This window comes from Salvelinus alpinus, chromosome 13 (assembly GCF_045679555.1).
Source record: "Salvelinus alpinus chromosome 13, SLU_Salpinus.1, whole genome shotgun sequence".
Lineage (NCBI taxonomy): Eukaryota > Metazoa > Chordata > Actinopteri > Salmoniformes > Salmonidae > Salvelinus > Salvelinus alpinus.
In genome coordinates, this window is record NC_092098.1 from 2,387,552 (window position 1) to 2,410,827 (window position 23,276).

The following is a 23,276-nucleotide window of genomic DNA, read 5'->3' on the forward strand; positions in this document are numbered from 1 at the left end:
ATTCATATTATGGTTTAAGGCAGGGCTCTCCAACCCTGTCCTGTAAATTTTCACTCCAACCCAAGTTGTAACTAACCCGCTTTCAGCTTATCAACCAGCTAATTATTAAAATCAGGTGCGCTAGAAACCTACAGGACTTCAGCTCTCCATGAACAGGGTTGGAGAGCCCTGGTTTAAGGTCTGTTTCGCTAAGTCATTTACCGAGACCACAGCTTTATTCCTCTCCCATTTGAATGAAGATCTGCGTCGCAAAGAGTTTTGAGAGACAGACTTATCTTTCATCAGAAGTTTAATTCAATATGTACAACTACTCTTAATAAAGCACTGGATTTCACATGTGATACATTGAGAAACCGTTCCTATCCCGTCCCCCTGTCTAGCAGTATGGGAGAGTCACAGTCCAACTAGTCATTTACAATTAATGATAATAAAACCTCCAAGTCTGGTTAGAGTCCTACTATCTACATTCTGCACGCGTGTCATTTGAACCGAAATAAGACATTTGATGCCGACAACAGGAAAGACGACAACAACAAAGATAGCAAAGTGAAAGCAGGAGTGTCAAGCATGTTGGTGTCATTGCCGAAACTCCTGGAAGTACAGTGAGAGCACACTGTTGGTCAGTTACGTCGTCTACATATCAGTGTGGTGGTGGGCTTGGTAGTCGGGATCTCCCCTGGGTGCTGGCAGGGGTTACTTCAGAGGGGAGGTCTTCATGGGAATCATTATTCTGGACTCCATGTGCTGGATCAGCGGAACTGACAGAGGAGTGGAACGAAGAGGGTCACTTCAACATATTACTACACTTTTCAGCGCTTCATATACATTTCGCTCGAAGGATGGACAGAGGGCGAGTGAGACGCACAGAAAAAGAGCCAACTGACCTGTGTAATAGACAACCTCATCCCAGCCTTCATGTTGCCAAGCTGCGTTCCTGGTGTCTTCTCTCGACTGGAGGTCTTTGTAGGCTAGAAACAGACAATACACAGAAAGGATTCATATCAAAGTCACTGAAAAAAATGTCCATGCTGTATAGTTGACTCATTATTTTTTTGATACTGTATTTTGTTGAGTACGTACAGTGTATGTACAACTCAACAAAATACAGCAAATTCAAAACACCAGAGTGAAACTATAATAATTCAGTTGGTACAAAATGTGTCCCAGGTACATTTCCATGTCACCCAGTGTTAGTTAATTCTGGTACTGGGGACCCAAAGGGGTGGACATTATAGTTTTTGCCCTAGTACTACACACCCGATTCCACTTATTAAAGTATTGATGATAAATTGATTATTTGAATAAGGTATGGCAAAAAAAACTAAGGCAAAAGATATAAAAAGTGCACCCCTTTGCGTCCCCAGGATTAAGAAACACTGCCCTAAAATCAGGGTTCGTACTGACAGTGGCAAGTCAAAGACTTAAGTTCCTTTTATGTGAGGAAAACGGCACGTGAACGGCCTGGAAATTAATTAGCAAGACCAATACATTTTTCTAAAATGTTCCTCTCATTTTAATTCAAGTACTTTTGAAGTACCAACTTGAGAATACGTCTTATTTTCAAGATATTCCCATACTTAAATTTCAGAGTGACAAATGCAAGTACTTCAAGCAACTCACTAAATAAACTGTAGAGAGGTGATAGAGAGGGGTCATCTCAAGGCCATCAGACTGTTAAATAGCCATCTCTAGCACAGAGAGGCTATATACACTATCCTGAAATAATTAGCCACTATAATAAATGGAACACTAGTCACTTTAATAATGTTTACATATCTTGCATTACTCTATTCTACTATATCTTAGACATTGCTCGTCCATATATTTATATATTCCATTCCTTTACTTAGATGTGTGTGTATTGTTGTGTAATTGTTATATATTACTTGTTAGATATTATTGCTAGAAACACAAGCATTTCACTACACCCGCAATAACATCTGCTAAACACGTGTTTATGATCAATACAATCTGATTTCAGAAGATTGCCCTATTTGGTAAAAGACCAAGTCCATATTTTGGCAAGAACAGCTCAAATAAGCAAAGAGAAACTACAGTCCATCATTATTTTAAGACATGGTCAGTCAATATGGAAAATGTCAAGAACTTTGAAAAGTTTATTTTATGTGACCAATAAAATTTGATTTGATCCTTGTGGTTGTCTCGTCTTACCCCAGAGGTGATGTACCATGTAGAGGCTGCCGATCTGCGAGAAGAACCCTCCCACAGCCTCACTGTTCTGCTGACGGAACTCTATGGCCCGAGCCCTGCAGTAGACACGGAACACACGCTGATGTCACATGACACACAGCAGCCAATCAAGCAGCCTTATGACAGCAGTTGTTCATCCTGTGCTTTATAACTACAACAGCGCACAGAGAATACAGATACCTTCTGCTGAACACACTATCTTGCTTCAGACAGATTTTTTTTTTACGTAAAAAAATCAACAATTTCACCATTGAGTTATTGATTATGTTTTAATCAATGCAATGTTCCAATCATCCTATTTCCTGCATCGCTGTTCAGTCCCCCATGTATAAGGATTTGACCTTGTTGTTCTGTCATTTCAATTCTGCCAAACAGTGGTTTGAATTGACAAATTACAGCAGCCATATTCTACTGATAGCCGCCATATCGAATAATTGCATTTCACGTAACAACCCTTCGTCCATTTTCAGTCATGCTCAGGACGTCATGCAACGGAAGTGCAGATCAGAGGTACCGTACAGGTGTATCAACTACATGACGGAAGGAACCAAGTGACGTTGTCTCGATCAGTGTCTAAGAAAAGTGACAAATTAAAAAAGGAGGATATTTATGCAAATCCTACAGAAAAATAAGAGGGAAAACTGCCTTACCAGTAGTTTCCCCACTCAATCATAGTTCCAGGCTGAAAGAAGAGAGGAGGATTAGACATCATATAGAGTGAGAGAGAGAGATAAAGAGAGAGCGAGAGAGAGAGCGAGTCTAACCCTGAGTTGGTATGAGCGAAGCTCATAGATGTTGGGCCCTGGGCGGGGGGCGGGCTCGTTCCAGAAGCTGAACTCCAGGAGCAGCTGGTTACGACGAGACAGCAACATCTTCCCCCGCTCATTCCTGTACTCCATGAACTCCTACAAAAGCCACAAGTAATGGTTCAAGAACTGGAAAGGAAATGCACTCCCAAATTCAGTAGGAGGCATATGCAGGTTTGTTGTAATGCATCCCGAACATGATTCAAAAGATGAAATTCCTGCAGAATGCTTCTTTCAGAGTAATAAGTAGACTACAGTATTGTAAGTACGGTGCAGGAATTTCTTACTTTTCATTATAGAAACCTTATATAGCAACATTTCTGAGCCGACTTTCCTACTAACCTTATTCTGCCGGAGTTTGTTCATGACCTCTGTCAGGGCTGGGTAGCCTCCCTGATATCGCCACAGGTGAACTACAACACAGAGATACCTAGTCAGCTGTACAACTGAATGCCTTCAGCTGAAATGTGTGTTCCGCATTTAATCCAACCCCTCTGAATCGGAGAGGTGCGGAAGCTGCCTTAAATCGACATCCACATCTTAGGCGCCTGGGGAACAGTGGGTTAACTGCCTTGCTCAGGAACAGAATGACAGATTTTTACCTTGTCAGCTCAGGGATTCGATCCAGCAACCTTTCGGTTACTGGCCCAACGCGCTAACCACTAGGCTACCAGGTGAGAGTGTGTGTGTGTGTGTGCGTGCATGTATATGAGTGTGTCCTTACCTGCCTGGTCCTGCTCTCCATACCATGTGTTCCAGGTGCCAATCAGCTCACAGGGGTAATGAGAGTCAGCGTTGATGGAGGGCAGAACCTCCTCACTGAGGACACGCATAACAAAACAAAAATTAAATAATCATTCAGAATCTTGGTGACGCTGTACTAATCTTTTTACACACATCTTCGAAAGCATTTAGACTCTCCATTGTCGAACAATGCTGCTGTTCCGAGTGTTTGATTGGAGGTAGGTGTACCTTACCAAAGTTTGTTGTAAGCATCAAGGCACTCGGGCTTGACATTGTGAACTGTAAGAGAAGAGAAAGAGGTAATCCAGCATATAACAGTGGCCTGAGGAAAAAGTCTGACACCTTTTAACCCACGTTAAAAAAACACAATGAGGCCATTGTAATGTAGACGCACAGGCGTCACGACCAAACCCTTGAGTGTGTGTGTGTGAGAACCTACACTGTATTTTGTAGAGGTTGGTGTCTTCCTTCTTAGCCAGTAGTTGAGAGTGGGCATCCTTTCTGGGGTCGACCTTCCTGACGAACAGAGACTTGAACCAGCTGTCCTCGCGGTTCCTATTGGTGGACGCTGATAGACTCCTGGACAAGACGTGAGACAGCATTAGGACACCATCATTTATTTTTATTTAACCTTTACTTATCCAGGATGGTCTCATTGAGATAAATTATTTTTCAAGAATGCCCAAATAAGACCGCAGCAGTTTTCCCAAAATAGCCATATATACACACACACACTCATAGTATACCAATGTTTAATTAAGGATAAGCAGAGTCAACAAAGACCAGCCAAAAGCACTAGAGATCACAGTAATGTGTCAGACAGTTTGGGTTCGTAATAAAGTTATTGGCTGGTAATAAACCTATTCTCAATTTGAGTTTCTTTACCAGGTTCTCAACATGATTAGTGAAGCTCGGCTTCTCATCCACCCAAACAGTTGTAAGTTTTGACTTGCTCTATGGAATTTCCTTCCAAGGTATGTGTATTATGGATCCCCATTAGCTTGGAAGCAGCTACTCTTCCTCGGTTCCAGCAAAATTAAGGTAGTGACACTTTTAAAAAAAAAATTTTTTTACATTACATTCACAACAAATAGGGGCCCTCAGGCCTACTACCACATATCTATAAGACAGAATCCATGTGTAGATGTGTGTATAGTGCGTATGTTATCGTGTGTTGTGAGAAAAATAAAAGAAATTACGTTTAAGACTCCAGTCTAAAATATTAGGCCTATGAGGTTGCACTAATAACAGATAGGCCTAAGCTACAATAAATAATCTACAATAAAATAACAATACAGCCAATTAATACAAATTCATACAAGTTCCTGTGTAAAAGTCCACATGTCCACAGGCTAAAGGTAAAATTAGGATCAGAGACCACGGTGTGTGCATGAAATGTGTGCTGGAGGTGAGCGAAACTCGGGGGAGTAAGAGGTAAGTGGCAGGGATACCTGTACCAAACAGGTGGGAAGCAGGCCCGGGTAAGAGGGGAGGCTTTCAACCAGACAGGTGCGTGGTGGAGGAGCTTTCAGCATTGGCACCGGAACGATTGAGGTTTGCTTTCTCCGATAAGCGAAAAGATAGAAGATATCCTCTATGGCCAGGTAACATGTTGTCGATATAAAACAATTACTGGAGTATTTGAAATAATTGACAAAAAGCAAAAATAAACCAAAAAAAGCCAAGGCGCACGAGACACACAGGTTCAGCTACCGTCTTGGTGGGGCAAGAGAGCCAAGGAGTTTGTTGACGTTACATTAAAGATCTTATCTGCACACCTTGCTGCACTGTCAAGCTGCTACCTGAATAAAAGAAAACAATCGGAAAATAATTAGTGGTCTAACTTATGTTCAGACTGTCACGAGAGGCTTAGTGACTGAAATCTCCCTCCTCCCCTAATCGGCTAACATTATCTAAATCCCCACCCCCCCCTACAAAAGACAACCAGCTAAGTCACCTGAACATGGGTCTTGCAGTGTGTGTGTGTGTATCATACATAGCCTTTACGGTTCAAATCTCTCTCTGCTGGTCATCTATGAACTTATTTCCTCTATCCTGTCTGATTATCCATCAGTCTGACAAACAGGGGCCAGAATGTTGCACACAATGAACTGTGAAACAATCTGGCCCCTGAGGGATTGATGAAATATTTTATTTGACCAGGTAGGCCAGTTGAGAACAAGTTCTCATTTACAACTGAGACCTGGCCAAGATAAAGCAAAGCAGTGCGACACAAACAACACGGAGTTACACATGGGATAAACAAAAGTACAGTCAATAATACAATAGAAAAATCTATATACTGTGTGTGCAAATGGAGCAAGGAGGTAAGGCAATAAATAGACCGTAGTAGCGAAGTAATTACAATTTAGCAAATTAACACTGGAGTGATAGATGTGCAAGTAGAAATACTGTTGTGCAAAAGAGCAAAAAAAAGTAAATAAAAACAATATGGGGATGAATGAGGTAGGTAGATTGGATGGGATGTGTACAGCTGCAGCGGTCGGTAAGCTGCTCAGATAGCTGGTGCTTAAAGTTAGTGAGGGAGATATGTCTCAAACTTCAGCGATTTTTGCAATTCGTTCCAGTCATTGGCAGCAGAGAACTGGAAGGAAAGGCGGCCAAAGGGGGTGTTGGCTTTGGGGATGACCAGTGAGATATACCTGCTGGAGCGCGTGCTACGGGTGGGTGTTATGGTGACCAGTGAGCTGAGATAAGGCGGGGCTTTACCTACCAAAGACTTATAGATGACCTGGAGCCAGTGGGTCTGGCGACGAATATGTAAGCGAGGGCCAGCCAACAAGTGCATATAAGTCGCAGTAGTGGGTGGTATATGGGGCTTTGGTGACAAAACGGTGGGCACTGCGATAGACTGCATCCATTTAGCTGAGTAAAGTGTTGGAGGCTACTTTGTAAATGACATCGCCGAAGTCGAGGATCGGTAGGATGGTCAGTTTTACGAGGGTATGTTTGGCAGCGTGATTGAAGGAGGCTTTGCTGCGAAATAGGAAGCTGATTCTAGATTACATTTTGGATTGGAGATACTTAATATGAGTCAGGAAGGAGAGTTTCCAGTCTAGCCAGACACCTAGGTATTTGTAGTTGTCCACATATTCCAAGTCAGAACCGTCCAGAGTAGTGATGCTAGTCGGGCGGGCGTGGGCAGTGATCGTTTGAAGAGCATGCATTTAGTTTTACTAGCGTTTAAGAGCAGTTAGAGGCCACGGAAGAAGTGTTGTGTGACATTGAAGCTCGTTTGGAGGTTTGTTAACAGTGTCCAAAGAAGGGCCAGATGTATACAGAATGGTGTTGTCTGCGTAGAGGTGGATCAAGGAATCACCCGCAGCAAGAGCGACATCATTGATATAGACAGAGAAAAAGAGTCGTCCCGAGAACTGAACCGTGGTACCCCCATAGAGACTGCCAGAGGTCCGGACAACAGGCCCTCCGATTTGACACACTGAACTCGATCCGAGAAGTTATTGGTGAACCAGGCGAGGCAGTCATTTGAGAAACCAAGGCTGTTGAGTCTGCCGATAAGAATACGGCGATTGACAGAGTCGAAAGCCTTGGCCAAGTCGATGAAGACGGCTGCACAAATCTCCCTCCCTCACCTAAATCAGCTAACATGATCTAAATCCCCACCCCCCTACAAAAGACAACGAGCTAAGTCATCTGACCATGGGTCTTGCAGATTGATGATTGAATGCAAGTGCTAGATAGCTTTAGGATGATACTGGACACAGTGCATTTAGAAAGTTTTCCAACCCCTTGACTTTCCGCATTTTGTTACGTTACAGCCCTGTATTAAAATGTATTAAAATTGTTTCCCCCTCAATCTACACACAATACCCCATAATAAAAGAAAAAAACTGATTTTCCATATATTTTTATTTGTTTAACACTTTTTTGGATACTACATGATTCCATGTGATTTATTTCATAGCTTTGATGTCTTCACTTTGATGTCTTCTGCAAAGTAGAATAATAGTAAAAATTAAGAAAAATTTTGGACTGAGTGGGTGTGTCCAAACTTTTGACTGGTACTGTGTGTGTATATACAGTACCAGTCAAAAGTTTGGATGCACCTTCTCATTCAAGGGTTTCTATATTTGACTATTTTCTACATTGTAGAATAATAGTGAAGACATCAACACTATTAAATAACACACGTCATCATGCAGTAACCAAAAAAAGTGTTAAACAAATCAAACTATATTTTATATTTGAGATTCTTCAAAGTAGCCACCCTTTGCCTTAAAAGCTTTGCACACGCTTGGCATTCTCTCAACCAGCTTCATGAGGTAGTCACCTGGAACGCATTTCAATTAATAGGTGTGTCTTTATAAAAACGGATTATCTCCGCATGCGTGGTTCCCACCTTGAAGCATGGAGGAGAAGGTGCGATGGAGCTTTGCTGGTGGCACGGTCAGTGATTTATTTAGAATACAAGGCACAATTTAAAATACAAGGCACACTTAACCAGCATGGCTACCACAGCGATACGCCATTCCATCTGGTTTGCGCTTAGTGGGACTATCATTTGTTTTCAACAGGACAATGACCCAAAACACACCTCCAGGCTGCGTAAGGGCTATTTGACCAAGAAGGAGAGAGTGATGGAGTGCTGCATCAGATGACCTGGCCTCCACAATCCCCCGACCTCAACCCAATTGAGATGGTTTGGGATGAGTTGGACCGCAGAGTGAAGGAAAAGCAGCCAACAAGTTCTCAGCATATGTGGGAACTCCTTCAAGACTGTCCGGCTGCTTTTCAGAGCCTTTCAGGGTGTTGATCAGTTCTATAAAATTCTGTTTCCTTAGCTCAGATTGACCCTTTTTGATATAATTTGATCCCACATTCACTAGGACAGCAGCAGCCCTTGGATGTAGGACGGACGGAAGAAATCCTGTGATATCCTTAACCGTAGACCCCGGGTAGCACAGGGATTTTTGCACCAGGAACTGAGATGTGTCTCTGGAGCTACCAATGATGATGACTGCAGGAAGGTGAGTGGCCGTGGACGTCCAGCCTTTTGAGCCTCCTTGAGGACCGATGGGAGACAGAGGACACCAATAGAAGCCCTACGAGAAGGGGGGGGGGAGCCTCAGACAACCTTGAGGCCTGATGTGAGAGGGAGCCCGGGGGGTACGGGCCTGTGTTAGAAAACCCCGAGCTGGATCCTCAGGAGACAGGGTAGAGGATGAAGGAGCCGGAATCTCAAAGCAGGTGGGCGAGACTCTCGGTCAGCAGGATGGGATCCCCCAAAGCCATTTCAGCCCCATTCACCAAAGACCGCTGGTCTTACAGTGTGTGCCTCCACTGGGATGCAGCTAACTTGCGCATTTATTCTCCAAGAAGGGTGGGGAAGGCAGGATTGGAAGGGCGGGTGAGATGGGAGGGAAGAGAGAACTTCACTAGGGAGGGGTCAGTTGGAGTGGCGACACTGGCGAGGCAGTTGCACGACGACCAGGCTGAGGAGTAGAAGAGAAAAAGGTCAGAGTGGGATCTATCCCAAATACGCTGCAATGTCTCAATATGCTTACTCTGGGATGTCCAGCTCAGACAAATATTCCCCAATAAGCTGACAGTTTGCCCATCGGAAATTTGGCTGGTCAATATTATCCCAGAACTGTGCAAAAATAGGTGAAGCTCCTACATGGGATGAAATGTTCACCGTAGTCTCTGAAGAGGGTAGCTGCAAATCTGGAAAAAGTCAGTTTCACCATATGGCGGAAAGTGGTAGATGGCATTTTGGAAAAGGTTCGTCGAAATCCACACAAATAGAGGTTAGCGAGGTCTAGGGAATATACAAATAAAACGGAATAGATCTAAGCACAGGCAAAATCCTAGAGGGAAACCTGGTTCAGTCTGCTTTCCAACAGACAAATCCACCTTCCAGCAGTACAATAACCTAAAAATGCAAGGTCCAAATATACACAAGTCACTTACCAAGATGAGATTGAATGTTCCAGAGTGGCCTAGTTACAGTTTCGGCTTAAATTGGCGTGAAATTCTATGACAAGACTTGAAAATGGCTGTCTAGCATTGATCAACGACAAAATTGACAGAGCTTGCAGAATTAAAAGAATTTAAAAAAGGGCAAATATTGTACAATCCAGGTTTGCAAAGTTCTTAGAGACTTAACCAGAAAGACTCACAGCTGTAATCGCTAAGGTGATTCTAACGTGTATTGACTCAGGGGGTTGAATACTTATCTAATCAATAAATACATATATATACTGTATATGTGTTTTATTTTCCAATGAAATCCATTTTAATCCCACTTTGTAAGTACAAAATGTGAAAAAAGTGAAGGGGTGTGAAGACTTTCTAAAAGCACTATCGATGGGTTGGCTGACAACGTCACGAAAATGAGACAAACATGTTGATGGGGCCGGAATTCGGGAGTTGTTTTCATTCTGAACAGTCAGATAGCTACTGTAGCAACAAGTACAAGAAGCTTCCATGTGGGGAATCGTAGGTGGCTCGTTTCAGCTCGTTTTATCTGGTTCTTGATACCATGTCTTGTTTTGAGGTGTTTTGATTGATTTCATGTCAATGCTAATATGGCTCAAATTTGCTAGCTAGATAACCAACAACTGTAAAGATGTATTTCAGAGACAACAAGTGCTCATTGTGCAAATGTATACATGGATTTCAATAAACATGGAGACAAAATATAGTTTTACATGTCAACAATCTAAGCCAACACGGTTTTGCCCCAAAATTGTGCACGCGTCAGTTTTGTTGCTCAACAACCAACCAACTAATCTACAAGTAGTCTGCGTCATTCTCCGGAGGTGGCACCTAAACAAGCGTTTCCATTCTAGAATGATCGAAATAGGAATGTTTGCAAATACAAAACTGAGAATACACATTTACTTAAGTATTCAGACCCTACTTGGCATTTTATTAGGATCCCCATTAGCTGTTGCGCAAGGTCCACACCAAACATGACATAATACAGAACATTATTAGACAAGAATAGCTCAAGGACATAACTACATCAATTAAAAAATGGCACACGTAGCCTACATATGAAAACATACACTAACAACTTAGGTCAAATAGGGGAGAGGTGTTGTGCCGTGAGGTGTTGCTTTATCTGTTTTTTGAAACCAGGTTTGCTGTTCATTTGAGCAATATGGAAGGGAGTTCCATTCAATTTCAAACTCGTGAAATTGCAAAACCGCCAAAACCTTCTCGCTGCGCTAGCCCACTCGACCTGTGTTGGCTGACAGTTGGCCCAATCAGAGGGCCGTGTGTGTGTGTTTCACGAGCCAATCAGTTGTTTGCAATTGTGATACTGTCTGTGGCTGAGTGAGAGTAGCCTAATCCACGGAGACTCTTTGCCACAAAATGAGTGACAAAACATGACAGATCCTTTCAAGTCATCAGTCTCAAATCAAAGTTGAGCCCAGAGTCTCCAAGTCGAAGTCAAGTCTCAAGTTATTTTATACCAAGTCAGGCTGCGGTCCAAACACTTAAAAGACACACCCTCGTCCACTTAACCTCGCCTTATGCCCTTGGGGGAATCCCCACCGCCATCTTGGAGGGTGGTCCAAATGATTAGCCAAGCAAGGGAAGATTGCAACGTAAGCTCCTCAGCCCTCGTTTTTAGTCGGCTTTGCAAGTGTACAATTATGTTCACTCCAGGGCCCGAAACTACCCATAATTCAATTTGCAACGATTGTACAGCCGCTAAGAAAATTTCACAAAAACTTAACATCAAATGGAGAAGTCAACATACAAGTGTAAGTAAAAACAAATGTTTTTGTTTGGTTATCTTTTGGAAAATGTAGAAATAAAACATTTTCCTTCCACAGAAGTCCCAGCTAGGCAGGCTAACGTTTGATAGCTAGCAAATTAATTATCTAACTTACAGTAGGTATATATTAATAATGATATATTAAATATAAGTAGACATGCACTCATAATTGACTGTAGCGCATATAAAGCCTCCACAAGCTACCGGTGGCTGAAAACAATCGTGGGATGAACGAATGACAACTCTCCGGCCAAGGTGGTCCATTTAAAAATCATTCCTAGGGGGGGCTCAAGATGGCGGCATGAGAGGGTGTAACATTTCTAGCTGAGGAACAATTTTAGGGTTCTCTCACAAAGTTTTTAGTTTAAGGCTGCAGTTGCAATTTGTTTTTCACAAAAAATAATAACCATACAATGTAGCTATTTTGAATAATTTTGTAATTAATCAAACCACTGAAATATATTTGACGATTTCCAACAAACAAGCTAGCTATCGAAAAGTGTCAGCGTGTGTAGTTAAGTTAGCCTGCTAACGTCTTCATAGCTAGTAGCATGTAATCAGGACATGACCAAACTGTTGCTGAGATAATGGATGTTGAAACTTCCAAGGAGAAAAGAGGCATTGTTGAAACTCACTCATATGCTTGCAGTGTAAAAAAGGGGGGTGAATGCGTAAAAAAGGGGGTGAATGCGATTCATACCCAAATACCCCAACCAAGGAGCAACTTCCAAAGAAGCTGAGAAGTGAACCATCAATGAGCCAGCTACAGGACAACATCCTCACAGCTAAAATCAAAGAGAGCGCAGATGACATCACGGATTTGGTGAAAAAGAACACTATCAGTATCGTTAATCTGAAGAAAGCGATTGATTTCAATGCTGAGGAAGTAAAAACCATTTTACCAATCTACGGTACAATGTTATTTGCAATTGTGTGTGCGTGTGTGTATATATATATAAAATTTAGGTCAACCACTTGCGTGGTGCAAAGGACTGTTTTTATTTGCAACTAGTAAGAACTATTATTTTTGTGAGACCCTGATTCATGTGAACGTATACAAGTTTAATATTCTTCATATAGTCACTGTGATAATAGAAAAAACAGAAATGGACATTTGACTAACGCCAGGGGAATCCGTAATATTTTGAAAAGGAAATCTTTATTTTTGTATTGTAAGGGTGCCGACTTTTATTTAATTCAAGAAACTCATGCCTGTTCCACAGATACTGCGTTTTGGAAGTGTCAATGGGGGAATGATATTTGGTACAAATCGGTCAGCAGGTGTCGCTATATTAAAAGGCAACTTTAAGAGTCATATATTGAGTCATCAGGGAGATGGATTATACTATTACAATTAATTGTTGTACATACAATTAATTGTTGTAAATAGTTATGCTTCCAATAACAAGTCAAGTAACTGTATTTTATTTAGAGACATTGAGAGGAAAATAAGTAAAATTATGTCTAAATTTCAATTGGCCAAAGTAATATGGGGTGGAGATTTTATCTGTCCCAAGATTTATCTGTACAATCCAGTATTGATTTCTGGCTGATATCTGAAGATATGGCTGACAATACAGTCTCGATTGAACCATCGATTTTAACAAACCACAAAGGGATCTCAATAAAGATAAATATGCATGGGTTGTCAACAAAAAAAATAGTAAAGGTTACTGGAAAATGAACACGACTTTACTAGAGAATGAAGTATTTAAGAAGGAAGTAGCAGGAATTAATGATAAATACTGGAATTGTGCCTGTGTTATGAATACGTTTGGAAGTTACTGGGAGCTAATGAAATTTGATATAAGGCTTTTGGCTATTTCAATGGGGAAAGAAATTGCTCGTGCCAAGAGAGAAAGAATATGACATCATAAAGGGAATAATGGATAAAAAAAGTGAACTAACTAATCAGGAATTACTGGAGCTATCATCATTGCAAATGCAGTTAGACTGTATCTACGAGGAAAAGACCCGGGGAGCGTTTGTAAGATCAAGACGAAAATGGAGGGAGAGAAAAATACCAAATAATTCTTTAATTTAGAAAAAGGGCAGGCAAAAAGACTTCCATATGTAAAAGAATGATTAATAATACTCCCAATGAAAATCCAAAAGAAATCTCTCAGCATGTTGCCCAGTTTTATCAGAATCTGTATACATCAGCTCAGTCTACTTCCAATATGAATCTTTTCTTAGACAATGTAGCAAACACTGCTAAGAAGATAAATAATGATTTCAGGGATTTTTGTGATGATGAGTTATTTGAAATTGAGATAAAAGACTGTATTAAAAGCCTTAAGGACAATAGGTCCCCTGGAAATTATGGTTTAATAAGCGAGTTTTATAAAGCATTCAATGATAAATTGATTCATTTCATTCTTGCTATGTTTCAAGAATCAATAGAAAAGGGGGAGTTACCGGCTTCCTTAAAGCAAGGTGTATTTACTTTGATTCCCATACCTAATAAGGATACTCTTTATATAGACAACTGGAGACCCATTAGCCTGTTGAATAATGATGGGAAATGATTTGCCCTTGTATTTGCTAAGAGGTTGAAACAAGGCTTGCATCATATAATTGATGAAGAACAATCTGGTTTTATTACACATTAGTAATAATATCAGGTTGATCTTAGATATGATTGACTATGATGACTTCATCCTTGATGATAGTTTTCTTATGTTTGTTGATTTTTTTATAAAGCTTTTGACACTGTAGAACATGAGTTTATGTTCAAAGCATTATATTTTTGGGGGTTTGGTGACTTTTTTTTTTAAAGCAGTCCAAACTTTATATAGTGGTTGTACTAGCTCTGTAAAATTAGCTCACGGGACATCCCAAAGATTTAATATTGGCCGTGGCATTAGGCAGGGCTGCCCAATTAGTCCATTTTTATTTGTTACTCAAATGATGGCTCTTCATATCAAGAAAGGGAATGTTCAAGGTGTTTCAGCACTTGGCAATGAATTTAAACTATGTCAACTGGCTGATGATACCACCATATTTCTAAGAGACAGGAATGAGGTTTCTAAAGCAGTTTCCTGTATTGAAGACTTTTCCTTAGTTTCGGGTTTGAAAATGTATATCAATAAGTCAGTCTTATTTCCACTCAAGGACTGTGTTTTATAGGAAGTATATGGTATCCCAATTAAAAGATAAGGTTACTTAACTTGAAATTTTTATATGCAAGGATTCTTTTTTTTTTTTAAGAGTGAATTAAACTTTAACCCCATTATTGAGAAAACACAAAAGAAATTTAACCTCTGGTTGCTGAGAGATATTACGTTACACAGTTGGGTTTTGTTGTCCAAAGCTGAAGGGTTATCCAGATCGGTTTATGTCTCGTTATCACTTCAATTACCCCCTAAAATTGTAAAGGACTTAGATAAGATTCTTTATCATTTTATTTGGAGGAACAAGCCTCACTATCTACGGAAAGATGTTCTCACTAATACCCAAGAACAAGGAGGTCTTGAGGTTTTAGATTTCAATACTCTAAATAATACTTTCAAAATGCATTGGATTCTGAAGTATATTAAGAACCAGAACCGTATTTGGAATGTCTTCCCTAAGTATTTATTGGACTCTGTTGGTGGTATAGAATTTTTGCTTCGATGTAATTTTGATGTTGATAAAATCCCAGTAAAATTGGCCGAATTCCATAAGCAGGCAATTTTAGCTTGGATGTTAGCATATAATTTTTTTCCCCCCTCACAGATACCTTCTATGGAACAACAAAGATATGCAATTTAAAAGTCATTCTCTTTTTTGTAACTGGTTTGAGAATAAAATTATTTTGGTTGGTCAGTTACTGAATGAGGATGGATATGTACTCTCATATGGGGAATTTCTTGATAAGTTTAAAACTCCAATAACTCCGAAATAATATGCAATTGTTTTTGATGCGATTCCAAGGGGGAGGTATCTCTTAAATTCCTCTGTGGTTGATGTAAGTAACAGATTTACATGAAAATATATTCATTGGCAATATTTACATCAAAGATAAATGTAGTAATAAACAGACTAGGAATATTGTTTGTGATACTACAATTCCCTCAGCAAGATTATTTTGGGGAAATATCTATGGTGATATACAATGGGGGAAAACATGGAAAATTGCTAAGAAACATTGTATCAGTAACAAGGTAAAGGAAGTTTAATTTCAAATGTTACATAGAATTTATCCCGTGAAACATGTTTTGGAAATATTCACGCTGAATATTGACTAAATGTGATTTCTGTGGAATGGAGAAGGAGACCATTTTGCATTTGTTTTTGCCTGTATTTATAGTAAAAATTTTTGGATTGACATACAGAATTTTGTTACAAATAAAATAGGACCGGTTGTACTATTTAATAGTTTTGATATAATTATTTATTTCAGAAATTCTGACATAGATAAAGATGAGTATATTTAATTCAACTGCTAATAATAGGTACTTTTCATATTCACAAATGGTCTAATTCAAAACCTAACTTTTTTCACTTTATAAATGAATTTAAACAATATGGCACTACTTTAACTAAAATTAAAAACAAAAGGTAATTAAAACTTGTATTATTAATGAATATGATTTGTTTGTTTAGGATTCCTGGCAATGTAAATAGTTTGTTATTATGCTTGTTTGCATGTGACTATTCCTCTTTTGCTTGTTGATATTTGTTAATTATTTATTTTTTAAATTGTATTATAATTCCTTCCTCCCTCCCTCGCCCTGCAAGTGTATACTCCTCAGATGTCATGAGACGTCATCAGAAGTGTCCACTTAATTTGAGGGCTGAGGGGATAAAGGTGAGATCAAACGTGTGAGTCTAAGTCATGTGACTCGAGTCCACACCTCTGGTACTAAGTAGGCAAGTCATTCTAAGGTAGTGTGCGCCCTCTACTTGGCATAAAAAGACCATCACACGCAAGGCATTTTCAGAGTGTTTTCGGTAACGCAAAAGTAATGACGACTAACGTTACTTTCAATGCCAGTAACATAAACTAATGAGTTGCTTTTAAAAGTAACGTTCCCCAACACTGTTTATGACCTTGAAAGAGATGTTAATTGAACTTCCCTTGTATCCTACAAATGTACTAATACGCAGCCAACTAACCTGCAGTGCAATTCCAAGGGCAAATGTTCTGCAAATAGTTGTCATGTGCACTGATTTGCAAAGATAGGACAAGTATTATATATAAACTGTGCAAAACACATTTAAAAGTGTCGATACGCTGCAAGTTATTTGCAATAGTTTTGTAGAAATGTCCTACCAAGTCATGAACAACCTTTAAGTGTTAAGCTCCTAGCTTAGCCTTTTAGTTAGCTGGCTTTTCTTTGCATTCCAGGGTCATTCAGGTATATTCATTACGCCAATTCTGTTGCAAAACGTTTTGAAACAGAAACTGCTTCCTCCAAACGGAAAACGTTTTGCAACGAAAACGAGAGTTTCTATTGGGTAAATTAAGGTAGGTCCCTCCCTGTTTCGTTCCGTTTGCTTCCGGTTGATTCTTAAAATGTAAACAGTTTCCGTTAAAGTTAGATGGCTAGCTAACAAAGTTAGCACTATAGCACTGGCTTAGTGGGAAGTGCAAAGAGTTGTTAACGATCAAATGCATATTCACTTTCAAACTTACTTTTCTCATACAAATATCCAACTAACCTGATTGTAAGTATGACTTGTCCGTTCGTCTGGACTCCGTTTCTCATCTGTTTTAGGCCGTTGCCCACCTTATGAAGGACTCGGTTTGCCATCTTTTCCTGGCTTGATTGAATACTTGCTATAACCAGAGAGGATTAGTTTTTCGTCGTCTTCTTCTTCTTCTTCTTCTTCTTCTTCTTCTTCGGTGGTGTTTATCGTCGGTGGCATCCAACGTTATGGTGCATTACCGTCACCTACTGTACTGGAGTGTGGTCCGGCGACAGGGAGAAACTAAATCCTACCTGCCAGCCCTGTTGCTCTTAAAAAATATAACACAATATTTGAGACTATATCTAATAACGTTCTACTCAATATACTCTTTAAACTAATTTCCTGTATCCCCTTCTCCCTCATACTAGATCTAAGACTCTCGCTTTCCCTATGGTTCTGCCCACACTGTAGCAATTCATGCTCCACGGTCTCTGTTTCCTGGCAATACTCACACTTTCCTGTTGGATGCTTTCCTATCACATTTCCTGATTTTCACACCACATTCCTGCACTGCAAATGCTGACCCAGTACGTCCTGTCCTTGGATCTTTTGAACCATCTGTGTAAATGGGGTGGCAGGTAGCCTAGTGGTTAGCGTGTTGGGCCAGTAACCGAAAGGTTGCTAGATCCGATCCCAGAGCTGACAAGGAAACAACTGTCGTTCTGCCCCTGAACAAGGCAGTTAACCCACTGTCCCTAGGCCGTCATTGTAAATAAGAATTTGTTCTTAACTGACTTGCCTAGTTAAATAAAGGATACATTTAAAAAATGGCCACAAAATCCTGATGCACAGTATCCAGACATCTCTTGAACTAATCAGATGGATCAACACCCTGCAGAACCATACGCTATACTTCCATAGTGTATAACAGATCGGATCAATGCAACATATATGGTCCTCGATGAGGCACGCCCAGCCCCCTACTCCTTCCCTATCAGACATCACATCACATGTAGTACCTTCTTACACTTTCCCACCACTCTCAATGTGTTCTGCCCAGGTCATTCTAGTATCAAAGTATACCCCAAGGAACCTGAAGGCCCCCACCCTCTCCAAGTTGCTCCAAGCATACCTCATCTCCCACCTTCCTCCTGGTAAAGAACACTGTCTGAGTTTTCTCTACAGAGAACCTGAATCCCCACATTAATGCCCACCGCTCCACCTCATCAAATGCTTCCTGTACCTTCCTGACTATGTATGGCACATTTCTTCCCCTCTTCCATAAGGCCCCATCATCTGCAAATAACGACCTCCCAATATCCGGCCGTACCTAAGAATAAACATCATTAATCACGATTGAGAACAACAAAGGACTAATCTAACTCCCTTGTGGTATACCATTATCCACCAGGCAGCTGCCTGATAGTGACTGTCCCACCCTCACCTAGATAGACCTTCCAAACAGGAAATCCTTTATCCAGTTGTACGTTCTTCCTCCTACCCCCACAATATCATGCTTGATTAACAACCCCTCCTTCCACATCATATACGCCTTCTCCACATCAAAAAATACAGCTACAACAGTCTCCTTGTTCACCTGAGCCTTCCTGACCTCTGCTTCTAAGCAGAGCACTGGGTCCATAGTTCCCTTTCCCTTCCTGAACATACTCTGATGTGGCGATACTAGCCCCCTGCTCTCCAGGAAGTTAGCCTCTCCGTAATCGTACGTTACATAATCTTACATACATGTGATGTTAAAGCTATTGGCCGATAGCTTTTTGGCCTCGTTGGGTCCTTCCCTGGCTTCCGGATTGGTACCACTACTGCCTCCTTTCAATGGCCAGGTACTTTCTCCTCCTCCCGCACGCTGTTGTACAACACCAAAACCTTATCCAGTGCCTTATCACCTAGATGGGCCAACATAACATAGCACACTGCATCTTTACCCTTTTTACCTCTGCCATGGTAAATGGTGAATTCAGCACATAATTTACATCCTTCCTCCTATCCAGCACTCCAGGATGCTCCTCTCTTGTTCTCTCTCTCCCCCTCCTCAAATGTTGGAAGTTATGCATCATTTTCAGTACTCTAAATGCTATTTCTCCACATTCCTGCGTCCACCATGGGAGTGCTTTCCTCCTCCTCTCTGAACTCTTAGGTATAGCCTCAGTTGCTGCCCACACTAACAATGTTCTCACCCAGTTATTAATACTATCCACATCCCCTCTCATATCCACCCAAGAAGAGGAAGAGGTGAAGCGAGAGGGACAACCCGTTCTTATGCTGCGTTCATGTGGTAGTCGGAACTAGGAAACTCTGAAATGTTCAAGTTGCTAAGTGGTATACACGTGCCGTGTTCAACAAATCAACCAGTCGGATATTTCCGAGTTTCCTAATTCCGACTAGCATGTGAAAGTGTCATTATTATACCTCAGCGGGAATAACTGTGGCCAAAATCTATTATCAGGTCCAAAATGGAATATCAACTGTTTCCACTAGATGGCGGTAAAGCCACATTCATAAATACCTAAAAATCGGGAAAAAGTGACCACAGAATACTATGACAAAACATTATTGCATGTGTCAACGTGAAGTCATCTGAATGATCTTTTATCAAAATAAGAATTAAATGCATGCCTCTGATCAACAAAAATCCAAATTAATGAAGCAAAAGTTTGTATCAACAGCTTTATGTAGGCTTATGTGGGGGAACAAATGCAGGGGGAAATCACAGTTTTTCCATTGAGGTCTTTTTATTTGATAAAATATGGCATTGGATGTGGTTGATAGATTTACACAACCGGAATTCAAAACAGCTGAACTATGCTACACCCCAAAAAAATCTATTGAATTCACCTTGAATTTAAATATGGAAACATTTTAGACTTGATTGCAGAATTGCATATAAACCAAGACAACATAATCAATGACAAACAAAAACATCAAATAACAGCAGGTGGAATTGGTGATTAGTTACACCCCCATACAACGTCAAGCACTTTGAGTTTGAACAACAACAAAAAAACGTAGATATACAAAATACAAATCACCCCAATCAAATAATGATGCAAAGTCAAGGTGTGGGTGTGGATGACGAGACCAAGGTTGCACCTGTAGAGGCTGCAGCAGAGATATTGAGTTCCTGTAATTTCTCCGTTAGCGTCGTACACTCCTGCTCCAGACTGTGTGGAGGGTCAGTGAGGCACTCTAGAAACTCGCTCCCCGCCACCCTCTTCCCTGTCAGGGGGTCCACCACATTGCCCACCTTGTGGACTATCTCTGCCAGTTCATGTTTCACATGTCTCGACCTGCGCTCAGCAAGCGCCTTCAGAAGGACTATATCTCCCACGGTGCATTGCTGCAAGGCATCGTGGGCAAAGTAGGTCTTTCTCTTGTTGTAGTACTGTAAGAGAGAGAGAGAGGTGAGAATGAGGAGTGAGGACCGGTACAGTTGTTGGACAACTAGGGATGCTAGATGTTAGTGCCCTGAATAAAAATAAGCTATAACATTGATTGAGAAATAATCAAAGCAATAGAGAATTTTCTATACAATTTTGCCGGTATCTGTCTTGTTCTTTTTTTACATCAGTGCAGATGACGTAAAGCTGACGAGGAGAGGTTGCCTCCTTAGAGATGCACCTATTAAGTGAATATGCTGGACTGGCCCAGGGTACTAATGTAGTGGACATGAGTCAGGCTCATTGTCTCGTGATGAGTTAGCCCTGCCAGCAACTTCAAAATCAGTGTCCCTCTAAGTCTAATGGTCAAGAGGTTTTTTCTCCCGTGGGAGATCCCACCTGTGACACTGGGCTGACCCTGTCTGTGTTTACCTTGAGCAGGTACGGGTCCAGAACCAGTCTGGTGACTCTAACTTTTGCTGTCTTCTGCATCTTGGTCCCGATCACTCTGCCGATGATCCATTTGGCATGGACTGAAGCCTGTTTTACAGACATCCTGCTAAGGCTTACAAATTCCTAGAACACATCACACACACACAGGCTAAATAGGATGACAAAGTTGCACTAGGGTTGTTTAACTGATAAGCCTTGTACCTATTTAAAGTATATGACCAAAGACTTTGGCTGATGGGTGGCGAAGTGGTCTAAGGCACTGCATCTCCTATCATTGCTATGCAGACGACACACAATTAATCTTCTCCTTTCCCCCCTCTGATAACCAGGTGGTGAATCGCATCTCTGCATGTCTGGCAGACATATCAGTGTGGATGACGGATCACCACCTCAAGCTGAACCTCGGCAAGACGGAGCTGCTCTTCCTCCCGGGGAAGGACTGCCCGTTCCATGATCTCGCCATCACGGTTGACAACTCCATTGTGTCCTCCTCCCAGAGTGCTAAGAACCTTGGCGTGATCCTGGACAACACCCTGTCGTTCTCAACTAACATCAAGGCGGTGACCCGTTCCTGTAGGTTCATGCTCTACAACATTCGCAGAGTACGACCCTGCCTCACGCAGGAAGCGGCGCAGGTCCTAATCCAGGCACTTGTCATCTCCCGTCTGGATTACTGCAACTCGCTGTTGGCTGGGCTCCCTGCCTGTGCCATTAAACCCCTACAACTCATCCAGAACGCCGCAGCCCGTCTGGTGTTCAACTTTCCCAAGTTCTCTCACGTCACCCCGCTCCTCCGCTCTCTCCACTGGCTTCCAGTTGAAGCTCGCATCCGCTACAAGACCATGGTGCTTGCCTACGGAGCTGTGAGGGGAACGGCACCTCCGTACCTTCAGGCTCTGATCAGGCCCTACACCCAAACAAGGGCACTGCGTTCATCCACCTCTGGCCTGCTCGCCTCCCTACCTCTGAGGAAGTACAGTTCCCGCTCAGCCCAGTCAAAACTGTTCGCTGCTCTGGCACCCCAATGGTGGAACAAACTCCCTCACGACGCCAGGTCAGCGGAGTCAATCACCACCTTCCGGAGACACCTGAAACCCCACCTCTTTAAGGAATACCTAGGATAGGATAAAGTAATCCTTCTAACCCCCCCCCCCCCCCTTAAAAGAGTTAGATGCACTATTGTAAAGTGGTTGTTCCACTGGATATCATAAGGTGAATGCACCAATTTGTAAGTCGCTCTGGATAAGAGCGTCTGCTAAATGACTTAAATGTAAATGTAAATCTCAGTGCTAGAGGCGTCACTACAGACCCTGGTTCCAGGCTGTATCACAACCGTGATTGGGAGTCCCATAGGGCGGCGCACAATTGGCCCAGCGTCGTCCGGGTTAGGCCGTCATTGTAAATAATAATTTATTCTTAAGTGACTTGCCTAGTTAAATACAAACTGTGATATAACACCACCAGATAGATGGACGGACGGCAAACTAACGTTAGCTTGCCAGTTAACGTTAGCATTTCTTGATCATCTGACTTCGCGTTGGCATGAATAAAAAAAGCACACAAGCAAACCAGCAACCTCAACATTGAACTAAACAGTAATGCTATTTCAATGTCTAGATATAAATAGACAAATCCACTTACTTTATTGGGTAACTTCAAGTGAAGGTCAGAAATGTGTCAATGCAATCCGACCGACTCTGGCTTGTTTTGATGACGTACCCTACGGAGTAATGATGACGTAACTACGGAGATTAAAAAGGAACAATACATTGCCGTTTGGTTCTTGGTTGATTACCTTCCTTAAATCGCATGTGCATTTCTTTCCACAGTAAATACTTAGTGATATACACAGTAATATTTTTACGTAAATCAATCACATTTCGTTCTTTCTTATTGTTTATCCACATATTTGAGCTTACTCTACCAATTGTCTGTGGGGTTGGTTTTTCTATAGGGTGTAATTTGAGACAAAATATCCAAAGGAACTATTATTAAACAGACTTTCCAAACGTGGGTCTTCTTCTCAGATTTCCTCCTGTCAAAATAAAGTCCTGGACTTGCACCAGATGTGCACAAACAAGCAATAACTCGTGGGGGACTTTAGTCTCAAATTCCACCCTATATGAGAACCAACCCCATGGACAATTGGTAGAGTAAATTAAAATATAATTTTATTCAACATTTGTGACAGACAAGGGATGTTTAGGTTTTCATCTATACATTAATACGTGGCCCTCCTTTCCAGGGATTGGATAGCATGGTCATGTCAGGACTATC

General features: G+C 41.3%; 2 protein-coding genes across 2 annotated transcripts; both read right to left on the reverse strand.

The window, feature by feature from the left end:
- Positions 1-271: 271 nt before the first annotated feature.
- On the reverse strand, positions 272-17,653 carry LOC139536803 (protein NipSnap homolog 2-like). Its single transcript, XM_071337436.1, has 10 exons — positions 17,179-17,653; positions 4,201-4,340; positions 3,995-4,040; positions 3,742-3,836; positions 3,360-3,430; positions 2,976-3,116; positions 2,862-2,893; positions 2,173-2,267; positions 885-968; positions 272-758 (listed from the first exon to the last, which is right to left on the reverse strand). Exons 1-10 carry the CDS (start codon positions 17,268-17,270, stop codon positions 694-696), a joined length of 861 nt encoding a protein of 286 aa, XP_071193537.1. The 5' UTR covers positions 17,271-17,653; the 3' UTR covers positions 272-693.
- A 2,229-nt stretch (positions 17,654-19,882) lies between these two features.
- Positions 19,883-22,816, reverse strand: mrps17 (mitochondrial ribosomal protein S17). The gene is made up of 3 exons (XM_071337437.1): positions 22,641-22,816; positions 20,979-21,122; positions 19,883-20,551 (listed from the first exon to the last, which is right to left on the reverse strand). The coding sequence occupies exons 2-3, from the start codon at positions 21,099-21,101 to the stop codon at positions 20,222-20,224; spliced, it is 453 nt and encodes a 150-aa protein (XP_071193538.1). The 5' UTR covers positions 21,102-21,122; positions 22,641-22,816; the 3' UTR covers positions 19,883-20,221.
- Between the last annotated feature and the right edge of the window lie 460 nt (positions 22,817-23,276).